Source organism: Oxyura jamaicensis, chromosome 4 (genome assembly GCF_011077185.1).
Source record: "Oxyura jamaicensis isolate SHBP4307 breed ruddy duck chromosome 4, BPBGC_Ojam_1.0, whole genome shotgun sequence".
NCBI lineage: Eukaryota > Metazoa > Chordata > Aves > Anseriformes > Anatidae > Oxyura > Oxyura jamaicensis.
Window position 1 is genome coordinate 67,991,615 of NC_048896.1, and position 13,981 is coordinate 68,005,595.

General features: G+C 37.7%; 1 protein-coding gene across 10 annotated transcripts in view; it reads left to right on the forward strand.

Moving 5' to 3' along the window:
* CLOCK (clock circadian regulator) overlaps positions 1 to 13,981 on the forward strand; it is a 62,910-nt gene that overhangs the window by 20,635 nt on the left and 28,294 nt on the right. For all 10 annotated transcript variants that reach the window (XM_035323680.1, XM_035323690.1, XM_035323689.1 and 7 more), the window contains 4 exons: positions 6,108 to 6,220; positions 8,717 to 8,807; positions 10,512 to 10,571; positions 10,967 to 11,115. In XM_035323680.1, the coding sequence (XP_035179571.1) occupies positions 8,761 to 8,807; positions 10,512 to 10,571; positions 10,967 to 11,115 (256 nt within the window). In that variant the 5' untranslated portion in view covers positions 6,108 to 6,220; positions 8,717 to 8,760. The remainder of the gene's footprint in view (positions 1 to 6,107; positions 6,221 to 8,716; positions 8,808 to 10,511; positions 10,572 to 10,966; positions 11,116 to 13,981) is intronic.

Sequence of the window (13,981 nt, forward strand, 5' to 3'; positions counted from 1 at the left end):
CCTGCTGCCCTTTGTAATGTTCCACAGCTGTGCCAATTTTCAAAGGTACAGGAAGCCACAGTTTTTAATCAGAACATAACAATAAAGATTGTATTTAAAATGTGAGTGTGGTATGTGGGTTTCTTACGCACATTGTCTCACAAATCTGCTTCACTGTGGCCAGAGCTGAAGGGGTTTACAAGCCCCCCCGAAAAAAAAGGTCCAGGAAGAGTGACAAGAAGCAGGGAGGAGCCTTATAAACAAAAACTGGTGCAAGTGGAATCATAACATGTAGCTGCAGTCTTCCTCTTGTACAGACTAGTTGCACAGGATTTACAAGCATTATTTCTGTCATGCTTGCATGGCTTTGTTATTGAGGGAAAGGAATCCCCAGTAAGGATTTGTGAATACAAAACACATGAGAGTATGGAAGAATAGTGACCACATAGCCAGGTGCTTAAGGACGAGACAAGAGGCAATGGGCACACACTGAAACTCCAGTTGTAGTTAATTTGGTTAATTCAGATCCTAGAGGGCAACCCTGGTAACCTGGGAAGAGATGGAAAAAGACTGAGGAGTGCTTGAATGCCAGAAGAGGCCCCCATTGCCCCCGTCAATGACCAGTTCTGTCTGAAGCTTGGCAACGTGCTGAGCTCTTCCCCAGCCACTTCAGGGAGCTGAAAGGGCAGGCTGCTTGCCGGGGTGGGTAACCAGGTTCAGGCAAGAGCTCAGATTGTCAGGCAAGTTCGTGACAAGGAGTCAGGTCTAAGGACAGGCTGAGAAGTCAAATTGATGAGTCAGAGTCTGCACCAAGATTAGAGAGCCGCACTGTGTCGAAGAGCTGGCCTGGAGCACAGAACTGACAGGGCAAGGAGCTGCGTGCCAATCTCCATGCTGAGGACGGGGAAGGAGAGGCAGACTCCAGAGGAGAGAGGTGGAAGGGTGGCCCCAGAATGGCTGGTCAAACAGAGATCTGCCCAAATGGTCTGAGCAGAGAAATGGTGGACAGGGGTATTTCCTCTAACCATGAGCTGGAGGGACTGGAGTTGCAAACTCTATTCAGGCCCAAGTTAGAGGGTGAAGTGTTCTCCCGGTAGCAGGACAGACTAACATGTGAAGAATGCAGGAGAGAATTGCTTTTTCCTCTAATCCGAATCATCTATGTTTCTGGGAGGTTGGTACTTACGGTGACTTAAACAGACTTCTTAATCTGCTGTGACAAACTTTATCTAAGAACCTCATTTTACATCTGTTTGCTATGTTGTCTCCCAGCCATGGTGATTTGTAGGCTCTTCTAACCATTGCTGTGTGCTGCACGGATAGGTCGATGGGCAAACAGCATGCAGTCATCCAAGTGCCATCATAACTGAACTGTGATACCTCTAACCACTGCCACAATAGAGCCAGGCAGTTCGTGTCTGCTTGGAGCTGTCCTCTCTCCTGAAAGTCTCACAGGAACAGACTTAAGATAGGATGCATTACTCTACTGGTGCCAACCCACACCACCAGTTAGCTATCCTACTGTTCTTTCTTCGCTATATCTCACACAGATGTGTACTTGTCTTCTGCAAAAGTAATGGACCTAAGCAAGCTTGCACTATTGAAAGGCCAGCTGAAAGGAAATTATGTGGATATCTGCAGTGGAAGCAGTCCTCTCCTGCTCATTTGCTATGGAGCAGGTAAAGATACACATCTCCTGTTAAAGCATGTTTCCCTACCAAAAAGGACATCTCTGGGATGCTTCAGCTCTTCTGCACAACTACCGACCAACAGTACAGTTGGATTGTTTAGCATGGTAGATGACTATTCCCAGCTGTTGGAATAACGTTTTCAGCTGTAAAGTTTAGACAGCATTTCTTGAAATTCCTTTCAGCCCTATCTTACCACTTGGCTTTACTTTTGTTATTTTGAGGTAGAAAATGAGAGATACATCAGTTTCAGATTGTAATGTTTTAACAGATTTTGATTAATGAGAAGAGGGGAGGGATCAATCACTCGGAATCATGTAATCACAGAAAGGTTTGGGCTGGAAGGGACCTTAAAGCCCACCCAGTTCCAATCCCCCTGCCGTAGGCAGGAACACCTACCACCACACAGGTTGCTCCAAGCCCCATCTGGCCTGGCCTTGAGCACTGCCAGGGATGGGGCATCCACAGCTTCTCTGGGCAGCCTGTGCCAGTGCCTCACCACCCTCATAGTAAAGTATTTCCTGTTGATAACTAATCTATATCTACCCTTTTTTATTTTAAAGCCATCTCCCCTTGTTGTATCACTATACTCCCTGACCAAGAGTCCCTCCCCAGCGTTCCTGTAGGCCCCCTTTAGGTGCTGGAATGCCACGATAAGGTCTCCCCAGAGCCAGGCTGAACAACCCCAGCTCCCTCAGCCTTTTTGAGCATAGGAGAGGTGCTCCAGCCCTCTGATCATCCTTGTGGCCCTCCTGTAGACCCATTCTAATGCTTCCATAGCCTTCTTGTGCTGAGGGCCCCAGATCTGAACACAGTGCTCCCTTTGGGGTCTCATGAGAGTGGAGTAGAGGGACCTTGACCTGCTGGCCACGCTCCTTCTGATGCAGCCCAGGGTATGGCTGGCTTTCTGGACTGCAAGTGCACATTGCTGGCTCATGTTGAGCTTCTAATCAATGAATACCTCCAAGTCTTTCTCCTCACAGTTTGGTGTCATCGACAATCTTGCTGAGGGTGTGCTCAATCCCATTTTCCGTGTCACTGACAAAGATGTTAAATAGTGCTGTTTGCATTACCCTAGTTTGCTTTCTGTTGGTGTGTATACCATTGCAAGCAAAGAACGACTATCTCAAAACATGGTAACTGGTTCAGCTAGGCCAAACAATATCAGGTTAGAGAGCAGGTTGTGCTTCACCAGTTTGAAGCTCTCCTGCTGTCTCCTGAAGTCCATGCTTACTACAGAGGAATACAAAGCAAATTATTCCCCTTTTCCTCTCTACCTCTTTATCAAAAAAGGAAAGGCTAAAGAGAAAACTGGTTGGGCTGGAGGGACAAACAAGAAGAAAAGTACAAAGTGCAAAGCATTAGTGATAGCGATGCGTTATTCTGGGTATGAGGTACGGATCTCTGCTTGCCGCCTGTGGTAGGATGTCCCACTAGAGTAAAACCCAGGAAGTCTGTAGTGCAAACGAACAGAAGTAAATAATCCTTTGCTCCAGGAAAGGAGTGTCAAGAAGGTTTATAATTATCTTCAGAATCAGTGTAAGGACTGGGTTCTTGGTGATATGCTAGTGTTGGGAGGAAGGTACTGGCTTGGCTGTTTGCTTGCTGTGGTCTTCCTGCTCCTTGGCTTGCTTCTGTGGTGTGTTACTCCAGAGTACTTCGCTGTTCTGGGGCATCGGGTGCTGTGGAGGTGCTGACCGCTGTCCTGTGATTTTGATTCTTTAAACGAGATCTCTAAAGTTAATCCTCAGTGATTATAATCACTAGTTTGTTCCCCTGGCAAAATAGGATTATGGCGCCGAGATCAGGTTGTATTAAGGATGTTAATCTGCTTCAGTTTGCAGACAGTGCATTGTTGGGAAACTGAATTGTTTCCTGTATTTTTACTAATTAATTTGGATTAATTCTGTCTGAGTGTTGCAGTCTGTAAAGTCATGAAAACATCACGTATAAAAGTAAGGCATAAATGTAATATTATATGTGTTATATTTAAAAAACTTGTTTGCAATATAAAGCCAGTATTGATTCTTTCTCAAAAATACCTGGCAAAGTTACTGTTAAAGTGAAGCGCTGGAGCCATCAAGACTTCGGTCACTGACTATACAGATAGTTAAGTAGTGGCAATGCACTGGCTGTTGTCTCATCTATTTTCCAGTCTAGTCCTGGTCAAATATGTCATGAGCAAGACTGAAGTGTATTTTCACATTTTGTTCAATCTTCGACCATTTTTCTAAAATGTAACATTGTCAGTGTGCAAACCAGCCTTGATGACAAAATTGGACTGCAGTTACTGAAATTCCTTCAGTCTGTAACACAGAATGTTTTATCAGATGATGCAGACGTTTCACTATTACCTGAGGTTGGATTGTGGCTTTTTACCCTAGGACTTACTCAGAACCACGTTTCTTTGGCCATGCAATAACTGGCCACCCAAGAACTCCGTGCTTCTCTGTGAGTGATAAGTCAGCATAGCCCAGAGGTTGCAGCATTGCTAGCTTTTGCGATTTTGCTGCAGATTGAGCAATGTTGTGTATTAATAATTTGTATGTCCATGGCAGCAGCTGAAGCTTTTGGTTGAGGAACTTAGCTTTCTTAAAAATAGTAAGTTTCTAGCCTTTGTGATTGCAGAAAAGTTTGAAAACTTGCAATGAATGTGTACAAGAGATAGAAACAAATACAAATAATTCATTATGATAAAAAAAAAAAAATAAATCATGATTTGTGGAGACAGACTTGTGACCTTTGAACACTTGTGGCTCCCAGTGCTGTTGTGTAGGCGTCTAGACCTTTCTGCTAGCTCTCGCATGCATGCCATTTCTACTGAGTTAGAGATCTGTGCGGTTTTGGTTACAAAACCTTTTCCACTGTGATTAGCTTTCCTTTTGGTCTGGTTTAAGCTTGCCTATGTTCTTTTATAACATAAACATATTCCTTTCCTCCTCATCTTGAAATCTGTTTTTGAAATATCATTAAAAACTTCCTCTTTTTTCATTCTGCTTTAGACATTAACAAATACAGTTCTGTGCTTAAGGACTGTGGTGTTTATCTTAAGTGTTTAATTGAGATTTTTTTAAAAAAACACACCTCTACAGACTGCAGAGATGAGATTAAAAATTTTCCTCATTAGAGCTCTGTTAGGAGCTGGGCGAGAGTTGGCAGAGTTCTTCAACTCAAAGCAGTTTAAAAACATAGGTTTCATGTTGCAGTCTCTGTAACCTAGCCTTCCTGGGACTCTTTGTCACTGTTAATGTTTGCACTTGTCAAATGGAACAAAACAGAAGAGGAGAGGCGTCTGCGAGCACCTAAAAAAGTAGGTCAATGGGCCAGCAGGTTATTTGGCCAGAAAAGAACGAGTGGCTATATTGAATCATGCTGTAATTGTTTTTCTCTTTTTGGCAGATTGGTGCTTTAACTTCCTATGTTAATATTTACATCTCCATTTTAACCACTTAAGAGCCTCTGTTAGCTGCAGGGGAAGGAGAAATTTAATTTTTCTAATAAAATGCTTTTAAAAAAAGACAAAAATAGATATAATTCTGATGTTTTCAGTAACATTAATTAATTTAAGAGTAGCATAAGTTTAGTTTTAGAACCCACCTTCGTTTTTAAAATTTAATTCATTTTATAATAACATTTGTAGAAAATAGTACAAATAAGTTGTATAGTGAATATATAGGCACAGAGAAATGAGATGATGGGAGAAAAAACTGATTTCAGGTGACTTAGAATTTTAGAAAGTAACATAGTTCAAGGGAAGAAGTGTATAAAAATACATTTAATTGAAAAATAATCATATAAAGAAGTCACAAGTGAGTGATTATTTAAACTGGTGGTGAGTTTTTTATGGGAATACTGCATTTGTAAGGTAAGTTTGGAATAAATTTTTGAAAGGGTTTTTGAACTGGGTTTTCAAATAAGGGGTTAATGGCTGTGTCTGAGGCAGTAGCAGTAATGCAGCTGGGCAACTTTGCTGGTCACTAGCAGCATTCTGCACATTCTGCAGTCCTGAGAGCAGCAATTTTGGAAACAAGAAAACATCACTGAGAAAGCCAGTGGAAGCCCAAATAAGAGTTTTCAGCAAAAAGGATGTTTAAATAATGGTATAGAGAAACTCTTTGAGGGTGGCATGTGGAAGTGAAGATGTAGATGGTGTTGTTGATACCACATTTAAAGGTAAAAATTACATCAAGATTAAAGATAGGCATAAAATGGCAGCTTCTTGAAGCAGAGATGAAATTGTTTAAGAATATAGTGCTTAACAAGGAAAAGAGCTTTAAAGCAAGGTGAATTCTGATAGCAAAACAATTGGGGTGTTTTTAGTAGGCAGAATATTGCATTTATAAATTACTCATGTTGGAATTATTATTTCTCTTTTATTTAAAAAATATTTATAAAAATTACCAATTTTAAACCCTCCTTTTTGATATTTTTTTTTTACAGTTCATAAATTAATACTTTTCTGCAGAAGAGGATACATTTAACTCCACATAATTCTTCAGAAGAACAGTGTTTCATCCCTAAAACTTCTACTTACAAGTCCCAAAGTGTAAAAGGTAAAATTGTATTCTTGTAATTAATAAAGTTCCTATGGCTTTCTCTCATCAACACTGAAGGGCTGAATAGCAATGGTCAAGTAGTGTCTTTTATTCTGCAGAAAATGACTGAATTTGATTCTTTGACATAGTCCTTGGTTTCTGTACTGTTTGCATTAAAGTTGCCTGATTTCATTGGATTTCTGTGCAGTCTTATCCACTGACATATATAACCACTGAGCATATTTAGCCTCTTGCAACTTTGGATGCAAAGAGAGAATGATCAGACCTTGAAAAGAGAGAAAAAAAAAATGCACTACAGGTGCATTTCAGATAGTCTATCAGTTTCTTCAACTGTCTTGGGTACCAAATCTATCTGGGTCACCAGTTCTGACATAGGATCTGTGTACAGTAACAAGTAAATGGTATTGTTGAATTCTAGAAAGTGAGTGCTTTGTTAAAGTGGAGAATATTGATTCTTAAATTCTGATTCTGTATAATGAAGATGTCAGTTATGTCAAAGATAAAAGTTTTTTTTGTGTTCAGTTACACACAGATTTTTCTTTTGCATATTAGTGGAACTGTATATCGTTTAATATATGGAATTTCATATGATTCTTGATCCCTATAATGTTAGTTCCCAAATTTGTTGAAAAATTAACACAGAGCTGAAAATGTAGTTAGTGCATATCTGTATGTAGTACATTGTACAAGCTTTATAAAAACAAGGTTCTAATCGGCTTTTTGGTTCTAAACTTAATTCTCTGCCAGTAATGATAGTTTCTTTTTACTGCTGAGCAACCTAACCTCTCTGTTGATTGCTTTTGACAAGAATTTGAACAAACAATTCTCCGTAATTTATTTTTATCCTGCTATTTCTGTCTGTTTTTCAAATGGTACAGCTTAGTGACTTTATAAACCTTGGACAACTAATCTGGGGAGTTTAATTTGTGGGAATGGCCAGCACAATTGGTATGTTGAAGTATTGGAGTGAAGGAATGGTTTACTTCCAGTGTCTCTGGAGAATAAAGACAAGACAAAGATGGGCCTTATTAGTTGAAGAAGTGGGTAAGGGGGCTCAAGAGGGCTTGTGGGACCGTGGGACTCTGGGGCAAAATAGCATGCACACCCTGTGATGCACCTTGAAAGAGATGGTGCTACAGCCCAGCTTTCCCATTTACTTTCCTGCATCACTCAGTTCTGAAGCTTTGTGGAGAGGAAAAAAAAAAAAAAAACTCACCTTGTCAATCAAACATTCTTAGTATGTGGCTATTGTAGACCATGAAACAATTTGGTTGGAACATAAGCTTTCTTCCTCAGTTTCCCTATCTATTCAAAAACTGGGATAAGATTTTCCTGGAACATTTTGCAGGCTGTCTGGACCTTGGAGTAGCAGCTGCCATATTTCTTGTGGTATTAACACTGCGAGTTCCACTGGATTTGGCACTTCTGGAAACAAACAAATCCTTCCTTCTCAGAAACTATGAGTCACCGAAGTGACTAAAACCAGCTCCTTTGAAATAAATATAATGCCTTTATACTATTAAGTTTATAGCATATTAAAAACTCCGGAAGATCTGCAAATTTAGCTCTTATATAAAACTTTTTGCTGCACACAGTTGTTCCTTAATGGCTGACAATGTTCCAGTCCTGCTGCTCCCTGAGCAGCCTCTGATGATTGACTTTTTATATCAAATGGAGGGGTTTAATTGTATTATATTTGGCTTTTGGCCTTTCCATATACCTGTGCAATTTTATAATTTTGGGGTATCTAGGAATAGGTACTTGTTGAATTAAATACTTATTTTAATGTTAAATCCCTTCTCTCACTATTAATGTTTACTTCACATTCTTTATTCAAAATAATATATACACTTAAAAAAAAAAAGGCAAGCAAAAACCTCCTAGTGAAGCTTCGTGATGAATAAAAGACTGCTTTAAGGAATGGCCAGGTTATCTATGACTTTATCTCAGTATAAAGATCACTTTCTAATAGGTATCATATTGTAATTTCACATGTTTAATATAAAAATGTGCTCAGAAAGAAATTATAGGAAGAAATAAATAACAGCTGTAAAATACTATTTCCCAAATGCGTTCTGTTTGCATGATTTCTAAATGGAATGTGTTACTACCTAGGAGGTTACTTTACATCTGTTCAGCCTTCAAAATCATGTAAGTCTTTAAGGTAAAATGGCTAAAATAACAATAAAAAACTATATCTGAATTTAGAGCCAGAAAAAGAGCTATATTGGCTTAGTCCAAATTTGTTCATTGTGGCGTTTAAGAAAACAATGTTCTCCTAAACTCTCTGTCATGTAAAATAAAAAATTAAAGTCCGGGTTATAAAGGTAATGTAGGCTGTATTAAAGAAGGTGGGAGTGCAGAGCAGATGGTTGGAATAGAGGGGAAGATTAAAAGCAGTTTATAGAGCAAATAAAAACTTTGGTATGCTCTACTGAAATACATGTTTGTTCCTCCAGAGTCACATTTTGATTTTTTTTTCCTCTCTTACAGGCAAACGTACAAATGTCTACCACAAGACTAAAGTGTGATATGTTATGTTTTTTACCATAAGCACCCATAAAATGAGCTCCATTGCAGACAGGTATGTTAAGAGACACTGAGAGTCTGGGGGGGATTAGTGTGCAATGTTTTCTTTAATAATTGTATTATTATAGTTAATATATAGAGAACGTTTATGCAAAAACAAGGAGCGAGTTTTTTGCTATCTTGATACAGTTATTTTTATAATTTTTAGATTCATCTTGTTGTAGTCATTGGAAATAGTGTTTTTATTGTTTGAGATGTCTTAAAATGTATGACTTTTTAAACATGGAACAGCATCTGTGCAAGTTGAGTTAATTTTTTATGTTTACTTGATTTTTATTTTTTTAAAAGTACTTCAATATTTGATTAAGGAAAACAAATACACTTAAATGATTAGTGATGCTGCAGATGACAGTGAAGTGACCTGCTAACCTATTTCAAGGGAAAAGTAATAGCTGAGCTACTTGATTCCTTGCGCTGGACTTTCTTAGCAGCTTTGGTGATACTAGGTCCTCAATATGCTGTTTGTGAGACTTCAGGAAATGGAACTTGCACAAAACTTACAGAAAGTTAACCCCATTCTGAATAAATAACAATAAAAATGTACAGCAAACCTTTTAAAATGTTTATCGGACTTTTCATTTTTTGTTGATTTTCACTGAAACCTCAGCCAATTGAATATATGAATTCCTTCTGAAAGTTTATGCTTATGCAGTAAGATAGAAAATAGTTACTTCCTAACGTCACCGCTTACTGTACTGTACGATTGCTTGATGATTTATCAGTTACAAATCAGAGAGATGAAGTAAGCTTTTTAGATGGACAGTTCTTTACCTCAAGGGAAGGAAATACTAGGTTGAAAAATGAACGTAATGTTAATGGGTGGTCACACAACAGTCAGTGAGAGGACAGCACTAAATAGGCTGAAAGCAGGCAGAAGAAATGGGATAAGTAAGATGTGACAAGTCCATTAAACAGCAGTTTTAGAAAACAGAACAGTTTTGCCCTGACTTTTAAAAGGAAATCAAACAAAGGTGTTGTATGAAGTATGCTGAGGCGTCTTGAAAGGAAAATATGTTCTGATTTTGGTATTTTAAGATCTCTTTAGCAGTACATTGGTAATTGTCAAGTTGAGGAAAAATAACGTGATACTTGGTTAGGAACCAAATGTAATGAATAATTAGCGTTACTGTTTAGAGTTAATTGTATATTTATAATATCACTTGCATGGATGAAGTATAGCATATTTCTCAGCCCTCTTCCATTATTAATACTTCAATACTTAAGAAAAATGTACTTTCTTACTGTAAATTATTGTAATATTTGTAATAGAAGTTGTGAATAAGTAGAGGTAACAAATTATTTTTGTCCTCTGATGTTTTCAAAAGGATAAGGTAATGCAAATGATCAAAAAGATGGAAAAACAGAATTACATAGTGTTCAATTAAGTGTTTGCACAGGGTTGTGAGTTGTCATTAGAAGCCTAAAAATAATTCGGATCATGTCAGAAATGTACGTCTTTTTTCTTTTTCTTTAGTAAACGTCCTACAGAAGAACTTGTAGATGTCTTGGTTTCAGGTTATTGCTGATGGTCTTTGTGAGACGTCACAGTAAAACAGTTCTTCAGTTTCTTGATGTAGATGAATGAATGAGTGATGAATAGAGGTCTTTTTTTTTTTTTTTTTTTTCTTCCTTGTTGTGTTTGCACTCCAGAAGAGAGAAATTTTACTCTCTCACATCTATTTCTTTCTGTATCTTCCAGAAATGATGGAAGCATTTTTGATGGGCTGGTGGAAGAAGATGACAAAGATAAAGCAAAAAGGTATTTTTTTAGCTTACCTATGCTAAAAAATATCATATGCTTGGACCAACCAAGACTTCTAAACAGAATAAAAATGTGATTTTTGTGTAATCAACCACATTATTTAACAGCATTGTCTTATTGTTGTTCTCTAGATACGTTGTGTATTTGTAACTATGGTTCAATTATTAGTGTTTTTATCTAAAGGGGCTTTATTCTGAAGGCTCAGGTGAATGAAGAAATGGTTCTTCAAAAACTGGTGTCTTTGATTTTGAGTAGGTGTTCCTGTGTCAGTTCTCACGGCAGAGATTCTTAAGGGGTTGTTTGCATCAGGAACCTGGCAGTAGAATGTATCTTTATTATAACTAGGTGTCATGTAAAACATTTTTCTGCTGTAAAACATTTTTCTTTTTCAGAGTGTCTAGAAACAAGTCTGAAAAGAAACGTCGAGATCAGTTTAATGTACTTATCAAAGAGCTGGGTTCCATGCTTCCAGGCAATGCTCGGAAGATGGATAAATCCACTGTACTGCAGAAGAGCATTGACTTTTTACGGAAGCACAAAGGTAATTAATTGTAACGAGAAGAAAAGTATTTCCAAGTTGTTAAAACATTTATGATATTCACTTGGTACATAAAAACATTAACAATTCTGCAGTTCCTTTAAGGAAATTGTCAAAAAATGTAAAGGGTTCCCAAATACAGATACTCTTATGATTATAATTCAGGTAGCAGAAGTATAACTGTTTTTGACAGTATTTTACAAAATCAGTGTGTGATTTTTGTTTATTTTTATCCCATAGTTGTCAAACAAGTCTGTTTCATAAAGAAAAGCATGCATTTTTGAAGTAACCTTGAAGTTGTTTGTTAGGTTCAGATGGAGACCTTTAGAATACATCTGCTTTGCAAGGTGCAGGTTGTAAATGTTGTCTCCAGCAAGCTTTTTTTGGGCTAGGTTGTTTCATGAGAGAGCGTGCTGTGCAGTGTGAATGCAGAGCATGAACACAGGCATTTTGTTTTTGTTTTTATCTTTTAGCTTGAACACTGGGGAGAAAAAAAAAAAAAAAAAAAAACACCACACAAAATCTGTAAATGCTTTGAGCTGAACTTTCTGATTTCCAAGACATACCCATTGATACATAAGCTAACGAGTGTGTGTTTTGTAAAGCTGAACACTAAGTGTGAAAACTAGGAATATCTTTGAACATTTTATCTATGTATTTGTTTTGAACATCTTCGCTATGTTTTGGTTGTTTGCATCAGCTGATGGTTGGATATACTGAGATATATTTTACTGAAGTTCATTACAGATTACTTCTGTTACCAAAAAATTCTTTGACTAAGCCTACACTGTTTATGGCTGATATTTCTGTATATGAAAAGTCCCTATTCCTGCTCCTACACTTATTCTTAATATGGCACCCTGTGGTTCATACTGCCAAAAACAAGATTAAAATTCAAGAAAACAAGCTCTTTCGCTAGTTAACCCATTTCCCTGAGGAATTTCTAAACTCGTATACTAACTAGAAAGCAGCAGGGACAAAAGAAGCTACTATTAGGTTAGAAAACACAACAGATAATGCTAGCCTAGGTAAGGCTAAATGTGTGAATAGATAAGTGATTATCAACAGTATGTTTATCAGTTTAAGGTATGTTACAGTATGGTGAATATTTTTCCATGCCTGAATATGTCTCTTTGATTAGTATTGTGGTCACGTTTCAAGTGGCACCAGATGTGTACTGAATAGTGCCATTAGAAGGGTAAACATAATAATTAAAATGAAAAAGGAAGTGGAATAATTTGTGCAAGAAATCATAAGTTGGTTGATTTTTTTTGCCAAATAAATGCTGATTATGCTGTTTTAGTTCCATGAGATTAAGTTTTTCTCCTAACAAATAGAGTAGCATGAAAGCTTCTTTCCTGTAAAAGTTCTGTAGGCTCTAAAGTCTTCATAAAAATTTGTTCCGTTTCAAAACTACTTTATCTTGTATTAGTGATTCCCTGTAATATAAAGCATAGAATGAACACAGCTGTCAGCCAGCGGCACCAGTTGTAACTCTTTTTCTTTGAATGGCTTTCTTATTTTTGTTGTTTGGTTGCTGTTTTTTATGTGGTTTTGCTTGGTTGTTTCTGGTTTTGAGGATAAAAGAAAAAAAAAAAAAAGGCACTGGAGATGGATATTTTTAAAGCCTAGAGCTTTTGTCCTTTACCTGATGGTACAGAATGTAGCTTTGTGTGACTGCACATTTTGTATTAAGGTCTTTAAAGCTCTGCCTACAAGTGCATACCAGCATCGCTCTGCACTTTTTTACATTAAAATATTTGGGACAAAATCTTGGCAGAGGTCAGAAGCTGTCTTTGCCTCCTGAGGTTCTTGGATCTGTTTGTTACGTTAAAATAGAGTGACCCTAGCAGCAAATAAATTGTTCAGCAAAGATTAGCTGCTTTAATGTTGAAAATCCTGCTGTGTTCAGCCACCAGGTTTTGATTAACTGTGTTGCTTCTGGTTCTTTCTGGACCATTTCCACTTTGGCTGAGCTTGGTACACTGGAAACAGGTCCAGATGAACTATGTTACCTGCTTATTGGGCAGAGTGGATTCTTTTTCTTACTGTAAAAACCAACAGGATAAGCACTCTGAAATTATATTACTGAGAGCTGCTCACTTGGCAATAAGAGCTTTGAATCCTGCACCTTGCTTTGAATTGCTAAACAAGAATTTTTTCAGTATTTTAGCATTTTAACAAATTTAGTTTATTATGATTACAGCTAGTAAATTTATATTCGTACAGCCCACACACAGATGCCACAGTTGTTGTCCCAGTAGGCAATTTCTTTTGAGGATGCTCAGTACTAATGTCAAGTTCAGATCTATGATGTGAAGGGTGAGTGAGTTGAAAGTGTGCAGGTTTGGTTTGACTCCTGTGTTTGGTGCCTGGCTCAGGAATGTGGCCTCAGTGTCATTCATCTTTTAACACAACATTCAGCCATCATTTTAAAAAATTTCTCTAAAGTTACCAAGTGAAAGTTCTTTTCCAGGTTGCTTTCACTCTGTTTTCCAATATTATAATTAGCACTCTCTGGGAAATGAAAAAGAATGCCCATTGTTGTGGTGAGATCACTCAGAACGGTTTGTTAAAGGCATAAACTTCAGCTTTTCTTCAGTGTAAATTCTGTCTACTGTGGAAACCAAAGTGATTTTTTTAGTTCTGCACTGGGTTGGTTATATGGGCCAGAATGAGCTAAGGAATCGTTCTTTTCCAGTTCCAAAATGAAGATTTTCTGTTTTGGGGGCTGAATGCATTAAGCTTCTTGGATTTAACCTCTGTGGTGACGGCAGAGCTTTTTGTTTTCATGTCCTTTGACTTCCCACTCAGTGTGCAATGTATTTGTTCAGATGGAAAATTTAGGTATGGGGTTATATTTAGATTT